Source organism: Gouania willdenowi, chromosome 4, assembly GCF_900634775.1.
Source record: "Gouania willdenowi chromosome 4, fGouWil2.1, whole genome shotgun sequence".
Taxonomy (NCBI): domain Eukaryota; kingdom Metazoa; phylum Chordata; class Actinopteri; order Blenniiformes; family Gobiesocidae; genus Gouania; species Gouania willdenowi.
The window spans coordinates 21,918,594-21,939,222 of NC_041047.1; the positions used below are offsets into that span (position 1 = coordinate 21,918,594).

Here is a 20,629-nt window from a genome sequence, read left to right on the forward strand (position 1 = left end):
TTTACACACTTATTTTGTACAGTTCTAGATGAATTTGGAGTTTTGTTGATCTCCATTTACACTCAGCTTTTCTACAGTCAGCTTTCAAATTCTGCATTATCTCAGTCCTCCTCCAAAGTGATTTCTGTGTGTATGGTTATATCTTTGTTTTGATTGGGGCCAACATCTATAACATTACAGACTTTTGTATTAAACTCACCCAAAAGATTATCAACTGTCTCAGCACTCAAGGTTGGTGTCGTTGCTATGGCTTCCATAAACTGTGCATGTGTTGTCATTTATGTACCTGTTAGCTTATCAACGGGAACAGGATCCTCCTTAGGTCTGATAGCTTTGTTAGCAAGTTAGCTTTATCAACTCCGCTGTTTTGAAACAGCGGCAGAGTCGTATCATCATATCCACAGTGTCCATTAACCTCAATGTTTACTTGTATTCCTCGCACTGTAGTCTCCAGTTCAGTAATCCTTTGGAGAAGACTGCTGTGTTCTGTTGTGGAAAGAGCCATTCTTCTGCTAGTTAGCTTGCTACTTAGCTTTCCAGTTGAGCCAGCGAATAAAAAAGGAGTAGATGATTCCTCTGTATGTTCCGCTCAGCTCTTTAGCTGCTGCTAGCTCAGCTGCCGGAAGTAGAGAAGTTGTCACAATACCACAATGATTAATAAAGTCACGAGTAGCATCTAACGCTAACTAGGTTTAAATTTAGCACTTTTTAAAATAGGTATAGTTAAAAGTGAGTTGCTTAGATTTTTAGGAGTAATATTAAAGCAAGAAAAGAGCAAACAGAGTCGTCTTAAAGTTGCAGTTTGTAGAATCCTCTTTCCGCCCCGTTTTGAAACCAAAACCGAAACTCAACCTCCCTTACCGGTATTTTGTGAATGCTTTTAGCGTTTTTTTTTCTCAATAGAGACTAGTGACAAAGGTATGGATGTTATCTTGTTAGTGGAGATTTTTCCGGTGTTTTAGAGACTCTGACATGAATAAATGTTGTCGTCGGCTCGTCCCCGCCACAAGCACTCACAGAGAAGGCTGTGATCTCAGCCGCTCTGAGCAGCAGCCTTTCCTCCTCAGTGTTTGTGATTTTATTCTGTTTCTTCTCCACAGTAGAAAGCGTCACGCTCCTGGATTTACAAAATTCATTTACAGGGCCAGAAGAAGGGGAACAGATTCACTGTCCAGTCAGAAAACTTTTGATTACAATAGGTGTCAAAGGTGATTATGGATCTATGACCAAATGATGCCAAAAAAAATTACAAACGGCAGCTTTAATCACAGAGAATCAATATTAGTGGATATATGTAATATTTGAGGCCTTTATTTTAAACTGTTAATGTTAAGAAAGAGCGTAATATAGCACTTGATTGAAAAATTATTCATCATATGATACTCTTCTGGATTTAAAAGAAGAAATTATTGAACGCAATTTAAATCCTTGTTAACATTTCAATTAATCAGATCTTTTCTGTCTGATGGCTTCATGTAATCCCATTCTAAGATTCAACATCTCCTCTAGGTTCTTCCACTGCAAACACTCCCACATGGAGACTAGCTTAGTGTCCGCGGGAAGGGGACAGTTAGAGCCAGTGAGGATGGCCTGCAGCATCTGAAGGGAGGCCAACAACGAGCTTTGCTGATCAGAGCAAATAGGAAACAGACAGGCGTTCCACACATTACAGGAGGATGAATCACCCGAGAACCTCAGACACTCTGTCTCTATTTCCCAACAAGGTAAACAATTTGCGAGGCTGATGCCAAATAAGTTCAAGTCTTGCAGAAAACTGGGGGAGCGCACGCTGCGCTTAAGGTCGTCATTAATACCAAAGAACACAGTGACGTACTTGGTTTGCTCCTGATGTTTGATACACAGCAGGTGCATGAATGCTCCATCAGGCACTGAGAGTCCAGGACTGATCCAGCAACCGCTGACAATAGAACCCCGGCCCACCGACGCTCCTTTTCCCAGCCTGGAATACTCCACCACCGATCCAGCTCCCACAGAGCTGCTGGGATCCAGGATGCTGTGGATGACACACGATGACGAGTTCTCCTCCTCGTGCAAAGAGAACGCTGACGACATGAGACCCAGCTCAGCTCTCAGAGCCTCATCCTCAGTCAGATGAAAGATGTACTCTGATGTGGTCCCGATGTGATAAAACTTTGAGTTGTTCAGGAGGATGACATTCAATGGGGTCCCTTTGAGACGATTAAATATCTTTCGGCGGATTTCCACCAGACTGCTCTCCTCTTTGGTGACATTAGAAGTGTTGTTGGTGTAGTCGATGGTGGCTTGAGGCCCAAGTGCTTGAAGGAAATCCCCATACGCATCAATCTCACAGTCTAAAGGTCCTAACTCTTTCAACAAATTCAGAAGGGATTTTACACTAGCAAAGTCAATATAATAGGTGCTATCTGTGTAGACAAACTCAGAAGAAAGTCTGCTTCCCTTTTTATAAATGGCACCACTGTCTCGCATCTTATTAATGCTTGGTTTGTGTAGAAAGCGCAGACAGGAAGTGGCCTTCATTTCCGAGTTAGAAAACTCTTCATGCTGGTCCAACACAAATACCCCATGGCTAGTTCCCACAGAGAGTGGGGAGGGGTGAGCTAATGCAGTAAACCCAGGTTGATCAAACCTAACCTTTTCATCTTCTGCAATACTGTAGAGCTCTATATCATCTGCACACGTCACTAAGACACCAGGTTTCATTTGGGATGGGAAATCCACATACATGGCCAGCTTCAACTCCAGCATCTGATAAACTGGTTCACCCAGAGGTAAGGCCATGAAGACTTTTCCCAGAGCGCTGGCACTGGGTAAACGTTGACTGTATCCCCCTGCAAGATAAAGCATATAGATCTACACACAAGGGAATTATTGCATTGCAGTATGCATAAATACAATAAAAATAAACCTTCACCAAAGAGGTTTGGTTGTAGATGTGTATTTGTGGATTAGATTGTTTGTGTTTAATGTTAACCCCTTAATGTTGTGATGGGTTGTTTTTGGCTTTTATTTTGGTTCTTTTACAGTAAATATAGTAAAAAAAAAAATTAAAAAGAGTTAGGCGTTAACTTTGATACTGACTTATCCTTTTAACTCTCATATCAAGCATTTTTTTTTTTTCATTTTGTGACTTTCGATTTATGTTGTTCGTGCATCTACTTTGGAAGCTGCACAAAATTAGAAGGAGGGCCACCAATTGCCCATGTCTGTTTTACACTAACCCTATAACCTAAATATCTGACCCCGTTATGCCAGTCCTCCACCATGAGCAGGTCCAATACTGCTAAATAGATGCAACTACTAGTGATCCAATAAATCAATGAATTTCCTCATCAGATAAAGATGATTTAAGATCTATCGCACAATACCCCGGGACAGCGTGCATGCAAAGGTCAAGTCCCCTCAGATCCCCATTGTCCCCTATTCCTGATGGTTTGTGTGTGAGCGCAATTTGATGAAATAGCTCATGTTTTGTTTTTTACATTGATCAATAATAATGGCCTTATGGATGGATGAAAAAAACAAACTGTAAGTAAATACCTGCATGAATCAAGAGGACTCTCAGTCCACTCAGTGCCTTTCCAAAAGTATCACTCAGAGACTGGAGTGCGTACAGAGTGGAGCCCCCATTTCCTATAGAAGAGAAAATAAGTGAAATGATCACTTGTGATTGCGGTTTTTTTTTTAATGCACCTTTAAAAAAAAAAATTAAAAAAAATTATTCCTGGCCTGATAGATTCTGAACTCTAACGTTCCATGTAATAAATATATACATTTATTATGTGGGTGTTGAAAAAAACTCGATTCGGCAATATATCTTGATATTACGTCGCGTGATTTTCAGATCGATTCTAAATGCATCCATTGAGTCTTTTTAATTTAAAAAAAATAAAAATTGTATCTATTTTTTTTTTTACCTTTATTTAACTAGGAAAGTCTTTTCCACTGCAGGAGACATTGTAACTGCACAAAGAAATGCACTGAAACCTGGGCATGTTGACCAGCTTGTGTTTTTTCAATAAATTCTAAGAAGAAAGTACTAACTTTCTGCATTTATTTGATGATCTAGACATATACCTCAGTTAAGTTGCACTAAAGTAATGTTGCACTAAAGTCAAAGTTGGTTTAAAAGCCACAGGCAGATTATATGTTATTTTTTTATTTTAAGTTGGTGGCACATGGCATGTTAAAGCCAATGTTTAGAGTGTAAAATATGCCAATAAAATATATATTCATACAGAATGTTCTCATGAAGGTGTACACATTTACAGATTAGTTGTTTCTTAAGTCATATATTTAAAAAAAAAAAAAAAAAATTGCAATAATCGCCTTATACTTTAATATCGGGATATATCGTAACGTGACGCGATATATATATATATATATAAGAGATGGACGATATTGACCAAAAAAAAATCCCAATTATTTATGGTATTTATCACAATAACAATAAAAAATCACGATAAATAAAAACTATAAATTAAAAAAATTCACAACTTAGTGTACACATTTATAAAGGCTAAGGAAATGGACATAGCTAAGGATAAACAGACAGCTCAAATATCTTTATTGGCATACAAATGTTGGGCACTACCACCTATTTTCTCACACCGGAAGTTGTGCCCCTTATCCTGTCTGCAGTAGCACTTCCAATAATAAGTGGATAAAATACGTTGAGTGCGCATGTCACCTATTTTGGGTCCAGGAGGATCAGAGAGGACCTTGTAGTGGACTCCAAGGGGAATCTCTTTCCTGATGAGCTTGTCTCTGATCTGCAGCTCATATGCCTCCTTCTGGCTCTGATCCACCGCAGTCACCAACACTACGTCCCAGAACTCTTCAGACTGCACCTCTTCACCTGTAGGTATGTATAAACAGTCTCTGAAACACTACAGACAGACAGACAGACAGACAGACAACTATTCACTAACCACGCAAAGAGTCGAGTTTTCTTAGCTTCTCTCTTGTTGCGTTTCGCAGCCTCTCGTTATAATCCATGATCGTAATGTCCCGTCAAACAGCTTTAGTCACCGTTCAGATACTTCCGGGTCACATGACTAAGTGTGACAACCAAAATAATACACGCGCACGCGTGATAAACTAAAAAGCGTGTCTGTAAATAACACATACATAGAGAAAAATGTATTTTATTTATTTATGTATTTTACTGTATAATACCGTTCTGTAATCTTTAAAAATGTCTTTGGACTCGTTGGGTTTAATGATATAGGTGTAACTTCATTTTCAGTCTTTATGTCATTTATAACACACAAGCCGAAATACATTTTATTCTTTTCATGTTAACTGTAAACCTGAATCTAAGGTATGTTAACAGTGAAGTGAAAGGCACATTATAAAATTATTTTAAAAATTGAGAAAAATAAAGTTTTTGGTCAACTTTTATTTTATTTTCTTCTTCTCATTGTGTCAATATTTCAGAGATTTGTAACAAATTCATGATTACAACATTGTGGAAATAGTTTTGGGTTGGCCTGGGCAATATATCGAGATTCAAGATATATCAATATTTCCATTTTTGGCCATATGGAAAATTATAAAATTGTGTATAACAAATTATTATTTAATTGTAATGTCAAATATTTGGTAAAGACGTTTCTGCTTTTGCTACTTCTCAAAACAGCATTAAAAGCAAAGTTAGATGGATTACTGAGTACATCGACAAACCCAGACCTTCCCCTAAACAAGCCACACTACAGAACTCACTCACACGTGCTGTCTCTTAGAGGAGAAAATCCAAAAGTGGAACATATTGTGCAGCTTTTCGTTAATAAATGTGCCTGTGTGGCATTTTGCACCAGCCAATTTAACCAAGGTTTGCCTTTCTGGTAAGACTTTATTGAGTCAAAAATATCAAGATCTATATCAAATATCACCATTTTGAGAAAAAATATTGAGATATGAGTTTTGGTTCATATCGCCCAGCCCTAGTTTTGGGATGGGCCTTATCCTGATCCCTACGCCCAGTCCTAACATCAACCCAATAGAACGCAAATAGGCAGTCACATTCACCCCAGAGCTTTTTGAAAGAAAATTCTTATAAACCTCATGGAAGACCTTTCCAGAAGAAATAAAGCTGTTTTAGCTGCAAAAGGAGCCAACCTTACATTAAACCCAACCATTGTTAACGTTCAAGTGCATTCAATAATTTAGTACAAATTCATGCTTGTTTTAAAATGCAGGAATAGAAATAATCCTCTACAATGGTGAATCCCTGCTCATGTTGAGTGTAAGGCATGGATGCAAATCTGTCACAGGTCCAACACATGTACTGTATCCAGATAAATATTTAATATAATATAAAAGATAATAAACAGATGTTTAAAAAAAAACTTGTACCGTATACAGATATCACATTCATACACCCATTCACTTGCCCAGCTGATCAATTAGGCCGTCCAATAATTATGATAAATTCCACCGTTTTTGAACATGCTGAAAACCTATACAAGTAAACTCCACAAACCCAGCTCCCTGCAGCACCATCTTGCTTTAAAGCTGAAATTCTAACCCCTACATCACTGAGCTGCTCCAACAAATATTAATTTAATTTAAAAAACCATCTCTGTAAGTGGTTTTCCTGCTTTTACCACCATGGGTAAAGATGTAATTGTCATGTTTTGCCTGCACTTTAGTAACAATTGGGCCATGTGCTCTAATGCTAAACATGATCATGACCAAGTGCACCTCTCTCTTCGAATGAAGCCTGTGTTATGACCATTCATTTGCAGGGGTTCACATGTTACCATGGTAACATATGGTCTGCAACAACCACAATCATTTTTCATTTCAGTCTTGTTCCTGGTGCTGTTTCTAGAAAAATGCACAGAGGACCTAAATCTCCATGACAACAAGTGGAGATGATGTGGGATTGGTTGACTGCCAGAAAGGATAAATATGTGGCAAAAAAGACTAAGCTGATGAAAACTAATGTAATTTTTTATTTTGTTATTAAGTTTTAAACCCAAACAGTGGTTTGTTGTGAAGATTAGGTTTGGGTAAAGTATATTTATATTAAAAAAATAAATAAATAAATAACAAACTAATATATGTCATTTGAGAAAGTTTTTCATACAAAAAGGTTGTGTAAAATAACACTAATCAAAAATAGAATTTCAGGTCATGATTAAACTTTTCACACACACAAAAATGAAAAATAAAATCAAAACATTAATTTAGAAAACATAATAATCTAACACAAACATGCAGGAATGGAAAGAGTTAAACACTGTACTGGGGCCCTTGGACTAATGCTCATGTGGGAATGTTGTTTTGTTTTTTTTCATCATAACTATATTTTGGGATGAGACGACTTATTTTTGTATTTGGCACTATATAAATAGAGTTAAATTGAATTTAATTAATTTTATGCTTCCCCCAAAATAAATGCACAAAATTACTCAAAATAGACACCAAATGATTGCAAAAAACTGACAAAAATTACAGCAAAATTACTCTGAAAACATACAAAATTATAATTTATAAAGAACAACAGATACATAACATATCATAATATGTTATTACTGAAAACAACAGACAAATAACAGAAAAATACACAAAAACGACAACAAAAACACACAAAACACTTTGCCTTTATTCTTTATCGGTGTTTAATGCTCAGATTGGTTTCTATTCTAAACGCTAACATGAATGTAAATAATCTGGCCCCTGGATAAGAAAACCACATTTCTGTGGCCCCAGTTGTGATTAAAGTTGATCATCTCTGTTGCATTGCATTCATGTGTTCAAAGCATTATAATGATGATCCACTATAGTGGTTTATGCCTTAACAATTTAAAATCATATACTAAACTGTTGTTACTGGGGTAAATCACCAATTTTACTTTTTCCTGTTTAGCTCTGCAGAAAGAAGATTATTTATTTACTTATTGAGAAATAAACCAAATACCTAGAATTCATCCAGACGCACAAACTCCTTAAACCCTTTGTGTAAAGTATGTTTTACTCAATCTCCTCTGCAGGCCTGGTAGACCTCGTACACTCCTGAAATCATAAGCTATGGGTGACACAACTGCATGCTCTGTTCTCCTTTTTGTAGAAGTAGTCAAAGAATGCAGAGAAAAACGAGCACAATGCACCGCTCCGTTTATTGTTTCTGATATTGTGACAGCTTCTAAAAAAATTAGTTCAAGTAAACATCTGCATTTGTGCAGTTATTTTTTGTTTTCTGAACATTGTGTGCTTATCAGCTTGGACATTTCTTTGACTTGATTATATTTCATTAAAAAAAAAATTCCAGTTTTATTATACGTTTAAAATGTAGGTACTATTAAAAACACTATTGTCTTAAAAAGGGTGCATACTTTAAGGTTACCCACCCATGTTTAAAATACTATTGCACATTTCCTTTATTATTTAGGCTCTAATAAAACATGAAAGAAGATACTTAAAATTCCAGAAATTCTCCTAAACATTCCACACGCTCATTGATTTCTAATTTTCTACAAAAAAAGCTGTGCGTTCTGAAAATAACAAAAACAAATCAATAGTATAGAAAGGAGTGCTTTGTGATCTCAACATGCCATGCTAGAATTTATCTGTATTTTATAGCAGCTCTGTCTCCACACTAGGGGCCATGGAGTTCAGGTTATTCTCGCTCTTTGCAGGCAGGCTGTGTTACAGTGAGGATTTTGGCAGGGTGACCACATTATCCTTGTTGGCCTCCAGGAACTGACTACAGGCAGCAAAGGAGCTGTAAAAGCTGGAGGAGAGGCCAGCGATGTCGGTGGAGATGTAGGGGATGACGCCCGGTGTGGCCTGGTTGTAGTAGGTGATCTGGAACAGAAGCAGAACAGTAGAGAGCAGGTTTCCTCAGCTTGTTGGTGTGAGTTTTAGCAGATATGGGGAGAGTGGGGTAAGTTGAGCCATCCCTTTTTACTCAGAAACTTTAAAAAATATTGATCATCTGACCACATATTTAGGAGGAAAGCATAATTTCATGGAGTCTGTGAATTTAAGAACCACTTAAGTAAAGTGGTTAAACATTTATTCCAAAAAAAAAAAGCATTTTTTACTCTTGAAAATGATATTAGTTGATCATACATTTAATGAGAATTGTGTTTGGATTTAAATTGATTATTTCAAATTTGTTTTATACATCAATTGTGGTTTTTATGAGCTACAACATGAGGTAATAAACCTAGCAAAAAAGTGCATCGTTTGAGCTGTGGGGACTAATAAAGTCAAAATGGCAGCTCTGGGATAAGTTGAGTCATTTATTTGTCCAGAGGTTCTATACACTTAATAAGTGCATTTTGACTGTAGCCTATATGTTTTAAATATTCTATTAAGATTGTGCATTTGTATGATTACAGAGTGGATATCATGCGCAAAACAAGGGATACGGCTCAATTTACCACACTTGTGCCACGAGACCACTTTTTTTGAACAAGCTACTGTATTTTTTCCAAACAGTTACGTTTACACTCATTCTGTTTGTCTGTAGGAATGCACAACATCCTGAAATATATGCAGATATATTAGTTAGCGACAAAACTATGATTGTAGTGATCCTAAATATGCTCCACTCTCCCCTATTAAATGTAGTAAGCTTCTGAAAAACATGCAATGCAAGGGGTTTGCAGCCCCCTCTGTTTGTCCACCTTGGTGTCAGACGGAGACTCCTCCCAGATGGTGAAGCCAGCACAGAGCACCTCTCCCCTCGTGCATTCCTCAGTGGGGGGGTGTGTGGGCAAAGTAACAGATCGCAGAGCGATCAGATACGGATCCCTGAGAGGGTCAAGAAACAATCGCATCATGAGGTGGAAGTGCAGGATGATATAATCTCACACTGTAAATACTTTTTTCTGCTGAAACACAGACAATGAGCAACAAATCAAAGTCATCAAAAGTCAAATATATGGTTGCTTCACAACACCTGGGACCGCATGGCTTCCTTCTCGAGGCCAACAAGATAAAGTCCTGTCCTTTGCCCCCTTTCCTGACAGAAGGTGCAGTTATGCGATAAAGGGTGTCGTCCTCATCAGCCTGGTTGATCACCTCACACTCCCTGCAGGTTACATTATGCTTGGATTATAAACCTTGCATCACATGCTGCTGAATTCATTTATACAGTCATTTGTCTGCAGTTTACATCACAGAAGGGTTGGGGTCAATTGTAAATGTAATCATGCAATTCATAATTAATTACAATTGTAAATATAATTTAATGGTAATTGAAAAAAATCTGTTACTGTTGTAATCATAATCGAATTGTAACTGAGTTCAGAAAATTGACTTTGTAATAGTAATTGGCATGAAAATTCTAAAAAACTGTCAATTACAATTTAAATAAACGCAAAACTGGGGAACCATGTTATATGGAGGTAGATTTGTATCTTTATTATTCAATTTTTAAAAAAACTTTGCAATAAAAAAAAAAAGTTATTTGGGTCTCAAATTTTTTTTTTTTTTGCATTTGAACACTTTTTGTCTTTGATTGAAAATAGTTATTTTTGATTTTTTTATTGAAAAGGTATTTTTTTGATTGAAGTGATTTTTTTGTTTTTGTTTGAAAAGTTAAATTTTTTTTAAAGACACAAATCTTGTCTTTCAGTGAAAAATAATGATTGTAATTGTGGTAAAATGGGAGAAAATGCTGGTCAGTGTAATCATAATCAAGTTGTAATTGAACATGGATAATTGAAGACGTAATTGTAATTGAAAAATGTAATCTACCCCAACCCTGCATCACATACACATAGGGTACAAACATTCTCCGATGGAAAAGAAAGAAAGGCAAGTACAGAATAACATTAAACCCGTCACTTTCCGCTCTTTGTTTCAAGAATGACTGCACTTAATATATAGTGCACTGAACTAGACGGTTCTTAATGCCATGTGTTCATGGTACTGACTCATAATGGCGGTCCCACTCTTTTCTCCTCCTCAGATCTGACAGTAGGTGGAAGGTCTGCTCAGCAGGGACGCTGACGCACATCACCACTTTGAAAAACAACATGTGGTTTTCCTCCAGTGTGTACAGTCTGACCTATAAACGCATTGACAGAGAGGATTTGATCGGTTTATTAAACTCAAAATTCTTCATGGTTTGAATGGTATCACATTTAAGTACATTATAGAGCTAGTCTTTTAGACAAGAGGGCATCTAACCATGTAAAAAAAACAAAAAAGAAAACATTTGAATGAAAAATGCCAGAATCAAGGTGTAAATTAAGGTGAATAAAAACGTAATAATACAGTAATTAAATACATTATCAGGTCATTTTTAGTAATAATATTGCTCCAACAATGTGTAGATTTCAGATTTTAGATTCATCCAATGTACCGGTAAATAAATTCAGTCTTCTCCAAGGTTGATTGTTAAGCCAGTAAGTGTAATGTAATCATGTGACTTTTATTTATTTATGACAGTTACATCACAAAAGTTTTAGCAATTTTTTTTAATTAGATTTTTATAGTTGGGAATTTGCAACATTTTAAAATATTATTACATTTTGACATTTTGTTAATGACAGATACAGTAAATAAAAACAAAGCCTACATTTTATGAAATTATTTTAATGTCATACAAGACCCATAGAGTTGCACTTTATTGAATTACTGTGAATTAAATATGGATTTTAGCGCTTAACACAAATTAACGGAGAACATCTTTTGTTGCATTTCATGAATAAAAAAAATCCAACAGTTAATAATTAAACCTTTTATGATTCATATATTTATACATATTTACATACATTAAATGATCACAAATGGTTTTTATAGTCAACACCCAGCACCTGGATCTATTTTTTTTAAAAAAACTGTATTGAGGATAGTTACACAGACAGCGCTAACCTTGTTTTTCTCAGATGTTAAAACCCAGTTGTTCCTGGTGTCCATTAGTTTTAGAGCAGAGACATTATTGTAGCTCAGGTACATCTGAATAAACAAAAAGCATCATCATAGCAACATATTACGGCTAAAGTCATGATTTCAGGAATAATTAGGACATTTGATCATCTTCGCTAGGCTTCTAAAAACAAATGACATGAAGTACCTGGTTGCTTGGATCCCAGGGCACAGATACTGGCACTTCAGTGTGCTTGCAAGAGACAATATATTTCCTAGAAACATTAATAAACCCAGCAGTGATAAATTTGTAGAAACAAAAACAAATGTTGATAAACTTGAACATTTTGTACAAACAATGAATAAATTGGTAATAAATACAATCCATTGTTATTTATCATAAAAAATGTAGAAACTCCCGAGAGTATTTTATTTTTTTTTACCTATCAAGACGAATCTTCTTCCTGGCAATAGCTTCTTTATAACGTCTTTTCCCGTCCTATAAAACAGGTGAGCAGCTTATATAACAAGCACTAATATTTTACATTGCAAATTTCATTGTTGCATTCATGCATCGTCTGACCCGCTCGGACAGGACGCCAAACACAGACACTCACACTCCCATTCACTCCTATGGACAATCTAGAAACTCCAGTAAATATTTTTACCTTTTTTGAAGAATAGTCACAATTTATTTTTATTTTTTTTCAATAAAGATTACATTGGAGTTTTTTTGTTTTTTTTTACCCATTTTGTTGACATTTTGTTGCAATGGGGGCTGAAAAGAAAAGGTTTTGGAGCCACTAAATTAATCTAACATGTATATTTTTTGCTGTCAGGAGGAAACCAGAGTACCTTGAGAAAACCCTCACTCGCATGGGGTGAAGACCCATGTGTTTGCCCTGGGGGTAGAAAACCTACAGGACCTTCTTGTTGTGAGGCAGACATGCTAAGTGTGCTGCCCGTGAGCATTTCATGTCATATTTTGTTGGTTTATCAGCAACTATGAATGGTAAAGGTAACCAAAAATGGATAATTATACCAGTATAATACACGGTAACAATTTAAAACAAGCAGGTATTTGCATTCATTCAACAAAGAGATCGCACCCCCCCCCATTAGCTAATTTGTGTTCCCCTAATGCAGTGGTTCCCAAACTGGGGGGCATGACGTCATGACAGGGAAGGGGGTGGGGCCTTGCCGAACCTTACACATGAAAAATAGAAAATGTTTTTTCCTCTTTGCACTTTAATAATAAAGAGCTTTATTACTGTTCTGAAATATGTGAATGCAATTATTAATTTGGTTTTGTTTTTTTTAGATTTGAATAATAATTTTTAAAAATTGAAAAAGGTCACTCATTTATTCATTTGTCAAGATAGGGAGGACCCTGGGAGTTTTTCATTTTTCCAAAGGGGGCACAGCAGAAAAAGTTTGGGAACCACTGCTTTAATGAATGTACGGGGAGAACATGCAAACCTCAGAGCAGAAGTACTCTCGCAACAACACATCAGATAATTATTATAATATCAGAATATATACAGTCATTATTATTCAATGTGTGGCCACGTTAGCTTTGTATTCACACAGTTTTGACAGATTCCAAAAGATGTTGGAGGTACAAAAATATCACACTTACAATAGGCTCGGGTCGTATCCGTGGCAACGTGCAGGCTTTCCTTTCACCGTCCAGCACTTCAAAGGTCATGAAAGCACTATTTATATGACGCAGAGGTTCTCCGCCCTTGTAGGCCTCAGCACACACTCCCACCTCCATGCTGGAGCACAGCACGCATGCAGGCATGAGGGTCCATAAAGGCATGAGCATTATGTCTGTATTATCTGTGTAGCGTGGCTACTCACCTATGCTTAAAGGAGTTGTTAACAATGGCTTTTAACACCAGTCGGTCACCGATGTGAGACGGCCCACGGAAATGAAACATGTCGATGGTCCTCAGGGTTGGATGAGCATTGCAAAGGCGGCTAAAGCAAAGTCGACGTCAGGTTTGTATTGACAGAATTAAAAAGTACAGACTTAATACAGACAAAAGTTTAGAATTTTCCTTCTGCAACAAACTTATTTATCAGATATACAAAAATGTGTACACTCAGGGGCCCTCATTTATTAACCTTGCGGGAAAATGGTTGCAAATCTGAGTGTACATTTAGCCGTACGACATTACCCACGTGTGATTTATGAAACATTCGTATCTGACCAATCCCAGCGTACAAATGATCGGGTGTTAATAAATGCGGTGGCTGAATTCGATCGTCATTAACTTGCTACGCCTTCCTGTTTCGGAGGCCCCGCCCACTGAGAGGTCAAACAAGAAAAGAACATTTTCCAAGATGAAAATCGCCATCCTTACATCTTAGATGGAGCGAAACAAAAATGTGCTTTTTGAACGTGTGAAAACTGGAATTTAAGAAGCACATTTAAATGCTCTGTGAAAGAGAATCAGTTACCAAGCAAGTGACGTCTGACCCCCTGTGTGCGCTGCGAGAAACTTCACAACAGAGAGAGACACACATGGATATGACGTTTATATCAGCCTTGGTCCGCACGCTTATTAACGACCAAACGCTTTAAAAAAAAAGCCTTAAAAATGACTAAATATTGTTACTTGACTGTGTTTATTATGCCGTCAGCCAATTTCACCTATAATTCATCACATTACCAATTACTGCAATGCATGCATAATAGTTTAAAGAACTATTTCCATTTAAAAGCATGAATAAGGTCCTATTTCCTCCATATAGCACCTCATTTTATGATACAAAGCATAGCAGCGCGTCCCGTGCATGTGTACGAACACTTGATGAACCTGTAAAAAGTTTATTATACGGTATTCCGTGAAAAGAAAACCAAAAAATTGGTATCAGTCATATTGTGGAATTTTTTTTTCATTATTTTTATTTAGTTTAATTTGTTTATAATAATCTAAGTAATTTATTTATAAAGTGCTTTTTGCAGATAAAATCACAAAGTGCTGTACAGAGCTGTGGTGAAAATACAAATGCAACATAATAATAGACTAATAAAACATGGGTGCATTTTGCTGTGTTGCACCACAAATCTGCTCACGTCAGACTTGGTAAATACCGAAGCTTGCGTGAATATGGTTGTACACCTAACGTACGCTCAGATCTGAACGTACATTCATTGATAAATGAGGGCCAGGGTGTTTACCTTGCTGCAATTGTAGCTACGTTCTCCATCCAGGCCATGATCTGGCCTCCAAAGGTGCTGACTTGGTGGTTAGCGTGAGGCGGCAGCACCAGTTCCACACTCTCAACCCGGGTTCGCTCCGCTGGCACTGCGTCCTTGTACTCCTGAGTCTGACATTCTCCTGGTAAAAAGCCAAAAAAACAGGAGCATCAAATCAATGTGATTTTGGAGAGCTGCATGTTACGAACCCTCATGTCTGTACCCAGCTGAGCGGTGCTGCAGCTCAGTAGGTCTGTAATAATCTCAGCATGGATGAGCCTCATCCTCCTCCTCTCTGCTGCCAGACTGTACTCCATCTGCTCCATTTGTGTGTGCGGAATCACCTGCTTCAGCTGGACCTGTAAACATGTAAAACACACACATATTTGGAGAAGTGATGAATAATCTTCAAGTAGAACATTTTGCAGCCCTGGTTTCTAACCTTTCCAGCTTCAGTTCTTCTGGCAACAAATGTAGCGAAGGCACGACAAACCTTCCACTGATGGCTCGTGTAAAGATCTTCACACATCACCAATATACCCACCTGCAATTAAAAACACTCACAATATTCTCTAATTTAAACACGGCAATAGTTTAACTAAACTTAAACTATATGTATAAATAAATACTATATATTAAAAAAATATATCCACCCACCTCCATGCTGGACGTAAAGGCTCTGTTGACTTTCGCAGTTATGTTCACAACCTTTCCCACCCTGAGGGCGACAGTCTTTTTACTATCAACAGACGGTACAACATGACGGCACATACTGCTGGTAAACAAAACGACAGGTCAGACCTCTCAGATACTCTTCCCAATATAAACAAAAGTCCATTTTTAACCTTATATTTACCCTCACAAAAATTTGTCTTATCTAATTCTTTGTTTCCAAATAGTAACTTCTATTTTGTCTAAGACCCTACCACCACTAGGGTCACACCCAATGAGTTATTCTACAGCATTCAAGGTCATAATTTAGTGGCTTGAATTGGACTTCAAGCATCATGTTTTCATATACATTGCATTGTAAAAACCACAAACACAGGGAAACAGGAGCTTTAGCCTAGTGCTACAAGTAAATTTTAATACCAAAAACATTCCCCCTGTTGTTTTCACATGAAAACTGGTCTCAAAAAGTAATTTTATTTATTTATTTATTTATTTATTTATTTATTTATTTATTTGTTTGTTGTTGTTTTTTAACATAGTCAGGAACAAACTGCATTGGTTACACTTACTTCAGTCTGCTTAAATGGTTCTTCTTAAAAAGTGACAGACAGTTGTTGAGTCATCGGAGTTATTTTCAAAAGCTTGGATTTATTTCCTCAGACTTGGACAAATCAAGGAGCGTAATATACCATCCAGCATTGGGGTCTCTATTTTTTGTAAAATATTAATGCACAATGACACATTTTCTTTCACCTCAGATTAAACGTCTTACTACTGGTCGGTCTCTGCAGCCAGTAGTTGGTTAAAGCTAAACCTTTATAGAGCGACACTGAAGTTAATGACTTACTCTATTGTGTGTTCAAAGTTAATGTCGTCCACTGATGCAGTAACACAGGAAACCCCAGAATGTCTCTCAGCTGGGAAAAGGGAAGGCATCAATTATAAAGCAGATCCTCACAAAGAACGATAGAAGGAAATCAGCTACTGTATGATAAACTTTACTTTAATTTGACTTTAATCTGAACGGTTATCAATGGTCTCTTGAGAATCAAATTTTATTGTTTTCCACATCTTTTTATAGTTTTTGAACGTGTGGTTATGTATTTTTTTTGACTGTTTATGACTTTAGCAAGTCTTACATTTTCATGTAACCATTTACCAAAACACACACAGCTTACAAACATTCAATCAATACTGTCTTTATTCAGCACAATCTCTGTTTATATGTGTATATATAAAAAAACATTTAATAAAACTATCACAAAAGAAGCTTTAGATGTAAATGTAAACACAGTTTGTCCATTTTTTTTTTTTTTTTTAAAAAGGAACTGATGCAACTTTTATGGCAGTAATGACTTAAGCAATCTTAAAGCAAATGCTTGGCTATAAAAAAAAATAAAATATGTGATGCGTATTTCAACATCTGTCTCTTTTTATTTATTTATTCAAAATGCATGCAGCTGTACTGATGGTCTTAGAACATAATCACGTTTTCCTACATAAAACGTGTTGGCTCTCCATGCTTTCTGAAGCTTCCCTACCAGACAAACAGGCTGTGGAGTCCATCCATTTCAGTAGCTGTCCGACACTTAGCTCACCACAGTGGTTGGCATGACAGGGTAGGACGATTTGACTCATCTGCACCTGAGTAGGGTTCCTGTAGACTTCTCCACTCTCTTGGATGAACAAAGGGTCCAACATATTGTCTATGTTGTCCTCTTTTGACATCTTTGACAGCGACTGCTCACTCGTGGCTGTAATGCTGCAGAAGAGGTCAGGCCTATTAGTGCAAGTACAAGTGTTAGGAAGAACCTGCATCTCTGTGAGATGTTTTACGTAAACATTAACTTGTGTCAACAATAAGAGTTTCTAGAAAGGCAAATCTAATGTTAAGAAACTCACCATCTTACAGTTTTGCAGCTTTTCTAAAACCTGCACAATGACATTTGTCTCACAATGCCAATGCAACATAAGACTCTTAATAAAAAGCTTTGTGTTATAATCTGCAAAGGGGGGCTTGTTCTCTGACGAATTGCCCAACATGTTTTCAGCTCTTACTGTAGGAACAGGATCAAGAAGTGCCTTGTAATTACAATGTGCTCCAATGCAATGCAAATTTGCACAACCTGTCTTTCTTTTTTCTAAGTTGCAGGCTGGGGCATGTCTCTCGCCGATCACAAATTACAAAGATTATCTGCAACACACTTTGTTTACAGGCCTAGACTGAGCCACTACTGGAACATATTTGTTAAGTTCCAACTTCAGTGGTTAATCACAACTTCTGCTTCAGGAATGGTTTTTCTTGTTTTCAGTGGCAAGGGTGCCATGACCTCTACATGGATTTTTTATTTGTTTTTCTGACAGATTCCTCAACATACACCATGAACTCATCACAAACATGTGAAAGTTACAATCAGCTGCGACATGAAGTGACTGATGTGATATTTCAGTCTGACATAAACAGTAGCTATCATCTGCTAATTCTAGATCAACACACATGCAAAGACATGACCAAGTGACACAAACACAAAAGGCCTTACTGTCTTTTAACGTTAGAGCTGAGCTTTGAGAGGAAATGAAGTCCTTTGAAAGTAGACGACACGTTAAATGCAACACATGAGGACAGACTGCAACAGATCAAAGTGTGTAGTCATGCTGCGACGACAACAGACACACGCCCACATTGGAAAAGTTTCACTGTTGCAAGCAGAAGGGGCGGAGTCAAACCCGCCCCCCTTGCGCACCCCCCGCTTTTAAGGTGGCGCTCAAGAGAAACTTGCAGAAAAGTGGAGTAAATAATAAGGTCGCAACTTTAAGGATAGTGATTTAATTGGTTTGGGAATTACCAATAAAGAAGGAAAATGTTGATAAAAGTTTACAAATAGCACAGGCATGTAGAGGTGCAGGGGTTGTCAAACTGGGCTCCGTGGAACCCAAGGTTTCCTTCAGCTGTAGCTTTGGGGTCCATGGAATAATGTTTTTTTTTAAAAAAAAAACTTGTAAAAAGTTCATGCCATAGATTTTTTCAGTAATGTCATGATGATGAGATTATTTTTGTTTTAATTTTAAACTAGTATGAATGCCACTCTGTTTTTGCATTCTATTTGCAGTGAAACTTTCTGCAAAGTATGTAAGTATGCCCATAGTTTGTCTTTTTTCCCTTTCCTAAAATATTGACCCATATCGTTGTTGTGTTCCCCGTATCTTGTATTGTCTCGTAAACTTTGTATAACGTCGAAACCTAAAAAAAACACAAAACAGATTACAGACAGTTCTGTACAGAAAGTGGATTAGGGCCAATTTTGAAGGAGAAAATAATTTTGGGAAATTCAAAAATAAAGACAAATGTTGAGAATAATGGCAAAATGTTGAGATTAAAGTTGAAATTTGGAGAATAAAGTTGAAATATAATGTCAAGATTAAAGTCGAAAAATTATATTAAAGATGAAATTTTGAAAATGAAGTCAAAATACAATATAAATAAAAGTTGAAGGTCTGCTAATTAAGTCAAATCTACGGAAGCTGACAAGGGCCAATTCACCATATGACAACAAACAGCAGATTGTGACCATCTACAAATTGTTGTCTATCAATGAATACGTTAAACTATACTTCAAAGTTAGGTATGAAAAAACAGACAAGTGTGGAAGTCCCATCTGTGGCTATTGAGGAGCTGTACGGAAACAGATTAGGGCCAGTTTTGATTGAGACTGTTGTGTATATGGTGAATTGGCCCTAGTCTGCTTCCGTAGATTTTACTTAATTACCAAACCTTCAACTTTTATCACGATAGTGTATTTTGAGTTTATTTTCAAAAATTCAACTTTATGTCCTCTTTTTGACTTTGTTCTCAATATTATATTTCAGCTTTATTCTCAAAATGTCAACTTTAATAGAGACATTTCGACTTTATTCTTAATTTGCCCAAAGTTATTTTCTCCATCAAAGTTGGCCTGAATCCGCTTCTGTAGTACTTTTGTACTATATATGGTAAATTTTAATTCCTGGAAGATACCAATGCTATCTACAGTGGTTCCCAAACTTGGGTACGTGTACCCCTTTGGGTACTTGAACACCTCTCTGGAGGTACACAGAAACATGTGTCTGTTTATATTTTAACATTGTTTTTAACTTGCAGACAGACTTTTTTTTTCATCCATATATATAATAATAATTTGTGGCACAACTATTTAAAATACACCAAAAGGTATAAGGTTCAAATTCTAAAATGAGCAAAACATCAGAAATAAATATAGACATAATCTATTCAGGAGCCACGAAATCAGTGTTTTTCAACATATTGGTCGGGACCCTATGTGGGGCCGCCTAAAATTTCTGAAAAATTAGAATCGATTTTTTAAATAAAAGAATGTAAACATTTATTTATTTATTTATTTATTTTAATGAAAATGACACACACACAAACAACTGTATTGATAAATATAAATCTAGTTCAACTAAAATGCAATATATATATGAGCTAAGATCAAAAATGTCTTTGGGGTGGCTAGAAATTCTTGATATCAAAATGGGGTCGTGATCCATAAAAACTTGGGAACCACTGCACCCAAAAATATTGTTTCTTTCCACTTATTTATAAAATTAAATTCTTAAAAATGTGTGTCAGATCACTCATTCATTCCATCAATACACTCTATAGTTGTTGTTGTTTTTTTTTTAAAAAAAATAGTTTTCTGAGCAAGATGTTGCAGTCGGACAAAGGGGGTACTTGGATTCAGAAATAAGAGAAAGGGGGTACTTGAGACAAAAACGTTTTAGAACAACTAGGCTAAGGGGTACACGGAGGTCCCATGCCCCCTGATGGGGCAATAAAGTTTAGGAAGCACGTGCTCTAGGAGAACATGAAACAACAAGGAATTGAGTCCTTGTATACCTTAGAGACCTTGAATATCAACA

General features: G+C 36.7%; 2 protein-coding genes across 4 annotated transcripts; both read right to left on the reverse strand.

Moving 5' to 3' along the window:
• Positions 1 to 425: 425 nt before the first annotated feature.
• On the reverse strand, positions 426 to 5,056 carry fpgt (fucose-1-phosphate guanylyltransferase). The gene is made up of 4 exons (XM_028444071.1): positions 4,932 to 5,056; positions 4,691 to 4,858; positions 3,541 to 3,633; positions 426 to 2,831 (listed from the first exon to the last, which is right to left on the reverse strand). The coding sequence occupies exons 1-4, from the start codon at positions 4,996 to 4,998 to the stop codon at positions 1,444 to 1,446; spliced, it is 1,716 nt and encodes a 571-aa protein (XP_028299872.1). The 5' UTR covers positions 4,999 to 5,056; the 3' UTR covers positions 426 to 1,443.
• A 2,538-nt stretch (positions 5,057 to 7,594) lies between these two features.
• Positions 7,595 to 18,386, reverse strand: acot11b (acyl-CoA thioesterase 11b). 3 transcript variants are annotated; one of them, XM_028444749.1, is made up of 16 exons: positions 18,253 to 18,386; positions 17,254 to 17,474; positions 16,560 to 16,629; positions 15,698 to 15,758; positions 15,483 to 15,584; positions 15,264 to 15,399; positions 15,023 to 15,182; positions 13,696 to 13,815; positions 13,472 to 13,610; positions 12,276 to 12,331; positions 12,041 to 12,107; positions 11,839 to 11,922; positions 10,896 to 11,029; positions 9,917 to 10,048; positions 9,642 to 9,768; positions 7,595 to 8,814 (listed from the first exon to the last, which is right to left on the reverse strand). In XM_028444749.1, exons 2-16 carry the CDS (start codon positions 17,438 to 17,440, stop codon positions 8,656 to 8,658), a joined length of 1,734 nt encoding a protein of 577 aa, XP_028300550.1. In that variant the 5' UTR covers positions 17,441 to 17,474; positions 18,253 to 18,386; the 3' UTR covers positions 7,595 to 8,655. The 3 variants fall into 3 exon arrangements, with proteins under 3 accessions (XP_028300550.1, XP_028300549.1, XP_028300547.1); XM_028444748.1 differs by having other exon boundaries at positions 15,698 to 15,812; XM_028444746.1 differs by having other exon boundaries at positions 15,698 to 15,815.
• Positions 18,387 to 20,629: the final 2,243 nt, after the last annotated feature.